The 9,247-nt window shown below is 50.4% G+C and overlaps 1 protein-coding gene across 1 annotated transcript in view; it reads right to left on the minus strand.

Moving 5' to 3' along the window:
- LOC149428750 (MICOS complex subunit MIC27-like) overlaps positions 1–9,244 on the minus strand; it is a 32,877-nt gene extending 23,633 nt beyond the window's left edge. Inside the window, exons 1-6 of the mRNA XM_089667050.1 lie at positions 9,149–9,244; positions 7,575–7,629; positions 5,731–5,829; positions 2,823–2,914; positions 1,389–1,443; positions 1,103–1,201 (exon numbers count right to left, since the gene is read on the minus strand). Coding sequence (XP_089523176.1) covers positions 1,103–1,201; positions 1,389–1,443; positions 2,823–2,914; positions 5,731–5,829; positions 7,575–7,629; positions 9,149–9,244 — 496 coding nt within the window. The remainder of the gene's footprint in view (positions 1–1,102; positions 1,202–1,388; positions 1,444–2,822; positions 2,915–5,730; positions 5,830–7,574; positions 7,630–9,148) is intronic.
- Between the last annotated feature and the right edge of the window lie 3 nt (positions 9,245–9,247).

The raw sequence follows: 9,247 nt of genomic DNA on the forward strand, positions 1-9,247 counted from the left end.
CTCCTGTACTGTGTCCGCAGTCTCTGGTCATCTCCTGTACTGTGTCCGCAGTCTCTGGTCATCTCCTGTACTGTGTCTGCAGTCTCTGGTCATCTCCTGTACTGTGTCCGCAGTCTCTGGTCATCTCCTGTATTGTGTCCGCAGTCTCTGGTCATCTCCTGTACTATGTCTGCAGTCTCTGGTCATCCCCTGTACTGTGTCCGCAGTCTCTGGTCATCTCCTGTACTGTGTCCGCAGTCTCTGGTCATCTCCTGTACTGTGTCCGCAGTCTCTGGTCATCTCCTGTACTGTGTCCGCAGTCTCTGGTCATCTCCTGTACTGTGTCCGCAGTCTCAAGTCATCTCCTGTACTGTGTCCGCAGTCTCTGGTCATCTCCTGTACTGTGTCCGCAGTCTCTGGTCATCTCCTGTACTGTGTCTGCAGTCTCTGGTCATCTCCTGTACTGTGTCCGCAGTCTCTGGTCATCTCCTGTACTATGTCCGCAGTCTCTGGTCATCTCCTGTACTGTGTCCGCAGTCTCTGGTCATCTCCTGTACTGTGTCTGCAGTCTCTGGTCATCTCCTGTACTGTGTCCGCAGTCTCTGGTCATCTCCTGTACTGTGTCTGCAGTCTCTGGTCATCTCCTGTACTGTGTCCGCAGTCTCTGGTCATCGCCTGTACTGTGTCTGCAGTCTCTGGTCATCTCCTGTACTGTGTCCGCAGTCTCTGGTCATCGCCTGTACTGTGTCTGCAGTCTCTGGTCATCTCCTGTACTATGTCCGCAGTCTCTGGTCATCTCCTGTACTGTGTCCGCAGTCTCTGGTCATCTCCTGTACTATGTCCGCAGTCTCTGGTCATCTCCTGTACTGTGTCCGCAGTCTCTGGTCATCTCCCGTACTGTGTCTGCAGTCCATTTTTCAGAATATTTTTTTTTCTTGTTTCTCTTCTCTAAAACCTAGGTGCGTCTTATGGAGCGAAAAATACGGTACACCTTAAAAAAACAAAACAAAACAAAAAAACTGTCCATTTTGTTTTTTTCCTAAATGTTTGGTTCCGGCAGCCGAATTTTGGTTTCGGTGCACCGCTAACTTTGACCGTATAAAACAGAGCAGTGAACGCTCACCTCTCCGGGCCAGAAACAGGCCTGCTGATCCGCTGACACCGATGACACCAACCCACTTCAGGATCTCTGAGGGCTCCTTCTTCAGGTAGACGTAGCTGTCTGTAGGGGAGAACACAGCCGTTGGTATAGATCTGACACTTCAGGATAGAGAAGAGCCGCAGAAACCGCTATATAAACCCTCTATAATAATAATTATAATATAAAAAAACAAAAAAACTCAACAAATAAATGAGATTTCTTGGAGAATGCGCCCCCCCACCCCCCACAGCGGCATTCTCACCCTCACCTTGTGCGAATTCAATCGTCTTCACGGCTCCGTTCTTAATGGCGTTGCCGGATTTCTGCGGAGGAGAAAATTTCACAGTTTCAGGGCCGGTTCACACTCCATGCCTTTCAATTGCATTTTTTCTGCATCCAAAACGCACAGAAAGTCGGTGATCTGGTTGTCAGTGTTATAGATCCAGTTGCAGAATAAAAAGTAGAACAGGCGGCATTTTTTCCTGCACAGAACTGTACTGGAACACGCTAAAACGCATCAAAAACACACCGGAGCGCACATGTCCCTATTTACATTGAAGAAAAAGAGGGGAAAAAAATGAAATGCACAAAGAACTCACTGGAGCGTGCCAAAAACATCAAAAACACACTGGAATGTGGCGAAGACGCACATGCAAAAACGCACATGTCCCTATTTAAATTGAAAAAAAAAGAGGGGAAAAAATAAACTGAAATGCACAAAAAAAACGCACTGGAACGTGCCAAAAACATCAAAAACACACTGGAACGTGCCAAAAATACATAAAAAAGTGCACCAAAAACGCACATGTCCATATTTAACTAGTTGCTGACCGCAGATAGCCGAATGATGGCTGCACTGCGGTCGGTGTCATATGACGTCCTCACAGAACGTGCCCAGCAGTGCCACCCACCAGCTCCGCCCACAAGTGCACAGGATTCTGTGGAAGCCACTTCCCCCATCAACAATAAGGGCTCAGAATGGACAGCCCTCAGCTTCTCCATAGATGTTACTATAGATATAATCCCAGTCAGGAGATGATGGGTGTCTGGAGAATGGAGGAGATGGGCGTCTGGTGAATGGAGGAGATGGGCGTCTGGTGAATGGAGGAGATGGGCGTCTGGTGAATGGAGGAGATGGGCGTCTGGTGAATGGAGAACACTAAGATGATGGTTAGCGGGTGTCTGGTGAATGAAGAGCCTTCAGGAGATGATGGGCAATGAGTTTCTGGTGAATGGAGGAGATGATGGGCAATGGGTTTCTGGTGAATAGAGGAGATGATGGGCAATGGGTTTCTGGTGAATGGAGGAGATGATGGGCAATGGGTTTCTGGTGAATGGAGGTAATGATGGGCAATGGGTTTCTGGTGAATGGAGGAGATAAGGGCAATGGGTGTCTGGTGAATGGAGAACACTGAGGATATGGGCGGTGGATGTCTGGTGCATGAAGGAGATGATAGCCAATGGGTGTCTGGTGAATGGGGGAGATGGGCGTCTGGTGAATGGAGAAAACCAAGTAGATGGTCAGCGATGTCTGGTGAATGAAGAGCCCTCAGAAGATGATGGGCAAAGGGTTTCTGGTGAATGGAGGTGATGATAGGCAATGGGTTTCTGGTGGAGGAGGTGGACAACAGGAGTCTGGTGAACGGAGGAGATGGGCAACGGGTGTCTAGTGAATGGAGGTTAAACACAATAGGGATTTTACCTTTGCGGAGATGATGGCCTGTGCCGGGTAGCAGACGGACACACCTAATGCGGTCAGACCAATCGGGTACACCACCTTCTTCAGCCTGGACCCTGCACAGATCAGACACAACACTCAGAATCAGGAACGTCCCAGAGCCTCACCCACCAACCTCTGTACCAACCTTCTCCTTATAGCTGCCATGATTACATAGATATGGTAGAACCCGCCTTCAGACAAAGCCCCTCCCCCCACCTCTTTCATCCATTCAGCATCTTTAAAATCAAACGACCTTCTGATGCATTTTTTTTCCTGCTCTTCTAACTTTGCCCTCGCCAGCGCCGCTACAGAGTGGAAACTGCCGGATCCAGCGCTGCAGTCTGTACCCGCCCCGACCACTCCCCCCCCCGCCGTGCGCCCTAAAAGACCCCTCCCCTTCCCGCTGGACATCCAACAAGAAGCCTCCACTTTACCCGGCCAGGCACGTAGGTAGACACCGGCAGGACCTTCTGGGGCGGCAGGGCTGACCAAATTCACATATATACAGTGAATGAAATACGTATTTGCTCCCCCCTGATGCTGAATGTTCGCCCCTCACACAGAAACGATCGGTCTAACAATGGAATGTTCGCCCCTCACACAGAAATGATCGGTCTAACAATGGAATGTTCGCCCCTCACACAGAAATGATCGGTCTAACAATGGATTGTTCGCCCCTCACACAGAAACGATCGGTCTAACAATGGAATGTTCTCCCCTCACACAGAAATGATCGGTCTAACAATGGAATGTTCGCCCCTCACACAGAAATGATCGGTCTAACAATGGAATGTTCGGTGTAACACTGAGAGACAGAATACAACAACAAATTCAGCAGAAATGCGTCTAACAAATGATGAATGATCTGCATGTTCATGAGGGAAAGAAGGATTTGATCCCCTTCACAAAACATGACTTAGTACTTGGTGGCCAATCCCTTGCTGGCCATCACAGAGGTCAGACGTTTCCTGGAGTTGGCCCCCAGGTTCGCACACATCTCAGGAGGGATTTTGGCCCACTCCTCTCGGCAGATCCTCTCCAAGTCATTAAGGTTTGGTGGCTGACGTTTGGCAACTCGAACTTTCAGCTCCCTCCACAGATTTTCAATCGGATGAAGGTCTGGACACTGGCTAGGCCACTCCAGGACCTTAATGTGCTTCTTCTTGAGCCGCTCCTTTGTTGCCTTGGCCGTATGTTTTGGGTCATTGTCATGCTGGAACACCCATCCACCACCCATTTTCAATGCCCTGGCTGAGGGAAGAAGGTTCTCACCCAAGATTTGAGGGTACATTGCCCCGCCCATCGTCCCTTTGATGCGGTGCAGTTGTCCTGTCTCCTTAGCAGAAAAACACCCCCAAAGCAGAATGTTTCCACCACCATGTTTCACAGTTGGGATGGTGTTCTTGGGGTCATAGGCAGCATTCCTCCTTCTCCAAACACGGTGAGTTGAGTTGATGCCAAAGAGCTGGATTTTGGTCTCCTCTGACCACAACACTTCCCACCAGTCCTCCTCGGCATCATTCAGATGTTCAGTGGCAGACTTCAGACGGGCCTGGACATGGGCTTTCTTGAGCAGAGGGACCTTGCGGGCACTGCAGGATTTCAGTCCTTGTCGGCGTAGTGTGTTACCAATTGTTTTCTTGGTGACTGTGGTCCCAGCTGCCTGGAGATCATTGACAAGATCCTCACGTGTAGTTCTGGGATGATTCCTCACTGTTCTCATGATCATTGACACTCCACGAGGTGAGATCTTGCATGGTGCACCAGACCTAGGGAGAGTGACACTTGTTTTGTGTTTCTTCCATTTGTGAATGATTGCACCAACTGTTGTCACCTTCTCACCAAGCTGCTTGGCCATAGTTTGGTAGCCCAGTCCAGCCTTGTGTAGGTCTACCATCTTGTCCCTGACCTCCATGAACAGCTCTTTGGTCTTTGCCATGGTGGAGAGTTTGGAATCTGATGGTTTGATGGCTCCTGTGGACAGGTGTCTTTTATACAGGTAACACAATGAGATTAGCAGCACTCCCTTTAAGAGACTGCTTCTAATCTCAGCTTGTTACCTGTATGAGAGACACCTGGGAGCCAGAAATCCTGCTGAATGATAGGGGATCAAATCCTTCTTTCCCTCATGAACATGCAGATCCGTCATCATTTGTTAGACGCATTTCTGCTGAATTTGTTGTTGTATTCTGTCTCTCAGTGTTACACCGAACATTCCATTGTTAGACCGATCATTTCTGTGTGAGGGGCGAACATTCCATTGTTAGACCGATCATTTCTGTGTGAGGGGCGAACATTCCATTGTTAGACCGATCATTTCTGTGTGAGGGGCGAACATTCCATTGTTAGACCGATCATTTCTGTGTGAGGGGCGAACTTTCAGCATCAGAGGGGAGCAAATATGCATTTCCTTCACTGTATATATACGTGATTTGCATTTCCAGGTAGGGATCATGTGCGCACCGCCCTACCCGTGCCGCCACTGGCAGCTAGGCATGTCAATCGCCGGGTCCCGGTTGGAGATTTCCCGTATATACACGTGATTTGCAGTTCCGGGTACGGAGTGCGTGTTGCCCTACCTGCGCGACATGTCAATCGCCGGGCACCCAGCAACCCCCTACCCGGAAATACAAAATCACGTATACAGCCCTGGCGCCCTGTAGCAGTAGTTCTTCTATTGGGCGGTCAGGAAGCGGATAATTCATTAAAGTGTATTTTTTTCGCCAAAAAAATAGCGTTTGAAAAATATATAAATTTAAGAAAAAAAAAAAAAAACTGTCCATTTCGGTTTTCGGCCGAGTGCCTCCTTGATTTTCGGTTCCGGCAGCAGAATTTTCGTTTCGGTGCACCGCTGACTTTGACTGTATAGAACAGAGCAGTGAACGCTCACCTCCCCGGGCCAGAAACAGGCCTGCTAATCCGCTGACACCGATGACACCAACCCGCGGCAGGAACTCTGGGGGCGGCTTCTTCAGGTAGACGTAGCTGTCTGTAGAGGAGAACGCAGGCGTTGGTATAGATCTGACACTTCAGGATACAGAAGCGCCGCAGAGATCGCTATATAAACCCTCTATAATAATACCGGCGTACCTCGGTTTACGAATTTAATTCGCTCTGCGGGACTTTTCATATAGCGAAAAATTTGTAAACCGAAACGCCGTTTCCCATAGCAACGCATCGAAAACCAATGAATCCGTTCCGGAGGTCAGACAAAAGTAAACGCTACTAAAATACCGCAGGAGTTATTTTATTAGTGACAACCATGTGTTAAAGTTTCAGCTGTCAGCGGGGTTCCCCAAAAGAATTGCCGGCAATTAAAAAAGAAATTTAAAAAAACGGCGTGGGGTTCCCCCCTCCATTCATACCAAGCCCGTCGAGTATGGATTTTGAAGGGAACTCCCATGCCAAAATTTAAAAAAATGGTGTGGGGGGGTCTCCCTCCCATCCATACCAAGCCCTTCGGGTCTGGTATGGATTTTGAGGGGAACTCCCATGCCAAATTGTAAAAAAAAAAAAAAATAAATGGTGTGGGGGTCCCCCAAAATCCATACCAGACCCTTATCCGAGCATGCAGCCTGGCAGGTCAGAAAAGGAGAGGGGGGGGCGAGCGAGTGCCCCCTCCTGAATTATACCAGGCCACATGCCCTCAACTCAACATGGGGGGGTGCTTTGGGGCAGGGGAGCCCCCCCCCCCCCCGGGATTGACGTTGGATCTACTTCGGGGGACATTCTTTTATTTTTTTTCTTTTAATAAAGGACTTGTCAAAGACCGTGTCCTGTCTTTTTTCACACTACACTTTTTGTTTTTTGTGAATGAGTAGCGGCACCATGTACCCCATACTCGTTCATATAGGGGGTGGGTCGGGATCTGGGGGCCCCCCTTGTTAAAGGGGGCTTCCAGATTCCAATAAGCCCTCTGCCCGCACACCACCGCAACCACCGGCCAGGGTTGTGGGGAAGAGGCCCTTGTCCCCATCAACATGGGGAAAAAGTGATTTGGGGGGGGGTGGGGGAGCCCTCCTGCACCAAAGCACCCCCCATGTTGAGGGCGTGTGGCCTAGTATAATTCAGGAGGGGGCGCTCGCTCGTCCCCCCCTCCTTTCCTGACCTGCCGGGCTGCATGCTCGGATAAGGGTCTGGTATGGATTTTGGGGGGGAATCCCCACTTAATTTTTTTTTTTTTAATTTTGGCGTGGGAGTTCCCCTCAAAATCCATACCAGACCCGAAGGGCTTGGTATGGATGGGAGGGGGGGACCCCACGCCGTTTTTTTTTAATTTATTATAGTGTCGATTACCACTTTTTTTTTCTTCACTATAGCTCAGAGATTCAGTTGTCACTTTCCCCCCCAGATAAAAGAAACAAAGTTTCTTTTTAGTTTATTTCCCCAAGTTAAAAGAAACAATGTTTCCTTTTAGTTTCTTAAAAGAAACAAAAAGTTTCCTTTAGCTCCGGGAAAGTGACGGCTAATCTTGTGAACTATAGTGAAGAAAAAAAAATTTTTGCATTTAAAAATCGGCGCCGACATACACTTTGTATCGCGAAAAAAATTTGTAAAAAATTAATAAACCGACGCGTTATTTTCAATGGATTTTCATTCGTAAACCGAAAATTACGTTAACCGAGGCGTTCGTTAAACGAGGTCCGCCTGTAATTATAGTCATATAAAAAAAAAAAAAGAGATTTCTTGGAGAACATGCCCCTCCCCCCCGCCCAGCGGCATTCTCACCCTCACCTTGTGCGAACTCAATTGTATCCACAACTCCGTTCTTAATGGCGTCGCCGGCGTTCTGCGGAGGAGAAGATTTCACAGTTTCAGGGCCGGTTCACACTCCATGCGTTTTAGTTGCTTTTTTTCTGCATCCAAAACGCGCAGAAAGTCGGTGATCTGGTTGTCAGTGTCATCGTTCACATCAGCGCTCGCAGTCCTGGCGCGTTCCAGGTGCAGAAAAGAAAGTAGAACTGGCAGCATTTTTCCTGCACAGAACTGTACTGGAACGCATTAAAATGCACCACAAACCACAAAACCCCTCCCCCATGATATAGAGATGAGAATGGGGGGGTGTTCTGTAGTCCTAGAACACTTCCTGTCCTGAGGTGACAATGCTGCTCCACCATAGATCCAGTACAGTGAGTGTCGCCCCCCCCCCGGGACAGGCAATGTATTACAGATCAAGTAAAAAGTCTCATGGCAATGGCAGATGAGTCCCAATGAGGAGGAGACTCCATGAGGAGGAGTCCCAACGAGGATGAGACCCAACGGAGAGGAGTCCCAATGAGGACGAGACCCGACGAGGAGGAGTCCCAATGGAGAGGAGTCCCAACGAGGAGGAGTCCCGACGAGGAGGAGTCCCGACGGGGAGGAGTCCCGACGGGGAGGAGTCCCGACGAGGAGGAGTCCCGACGAAGAGGAGACCCGACGAAGAGGAGACCCGACGAGGAGGAGTCCCAACGGAGAGGAGTCCCAACGGAGAGGAGTCCCAACGAGGAGGAGTCCCAACGAGGAGGAGTCCCAACGGGGAGGAGTCCCAACGGGGAGGAGTCCCAACGGGGAGGAGTCCCAACGAGGAGAAGTCCCAAAGAGGAGGAGTCCCAAAGAGGAGGAGTCCCAAAGAGGAGGAGTCCCAACGGGGACAAGACCCAACGAGGAGGAGTCCCAACGAGGAGGAGTCCCAACGGGGACAAGACCCAACGAGGAGGAGTCCCGACGAGGACGAGTCCCGACGAGGACGAGTCCCGACGAGGACGAGTCCCGACGAGGACGAGACCCAACGAGAAGGAGTCCCAATGAGGACGAGACCCAATGAGGAGGAGTCCTGACGAGGAGGAGCCCCAACAAGGGGGAGTCATAACGAGGGGGAGCCCCGACGAGGACGAGACCCGACGAGGACGAGACCCAACGAGAAGGAGTCCCAATGAGGACGAGACCCAATGAGGAGGAGTCCTGACGAGGAGGAGCCCCAACAAGGGGGAGTCATAACGAGGGGGAGCCCCGACGAGGACGAGACCCGACGAGGACGAGACCCAACGAGAAGGAGTCCCAATGAGGACGAGACCCAATGAGGAGGAGTCCTGACGAGGAGGAGCCCCAACAAGGGGGAGTCATAACGAGGGGGAGCCCCAACGAGGACGAGTCCCGACAAGGGACGGTTTTATTATTACTATATATTGAGGGGCCTTAATACAACCGACGCGTTTCAGGGGCTCCATCGCTCTCCCTTCATCAGGACTGGAATACAAGTGCCAGGGACTGGAGGCAGCCGCTGGTGTTGGTGGGCTCCGGGCGGGATGTGGGGTCTCTGCGCTTACCTTCCCCCAGGTCACAACGGGCAACACCGCCGAGCGCACAGCAGTGAAGGAGCGATTCAAACGGCCCGGATCTTCCTGAATGAACCTGGATTCCATCCA

The sequence above is a fragment of the Staurois parvus genome, unplaced genomic scaffold (genome assembly GCF_062004578.1).
Source record: "Staurois parvus isolate SC_StPar_1 unplaced genomic scaffold, SC_StPar_1.0 ptg002988l, whole genome shotgun sequence".
Classification (NCBI taxonomy): domain Eukaryota; kingdom Metazoa; phylum Chordata; class Amphibia; order Anura; family Ranidae; genus Staurois; species Staurois parvus.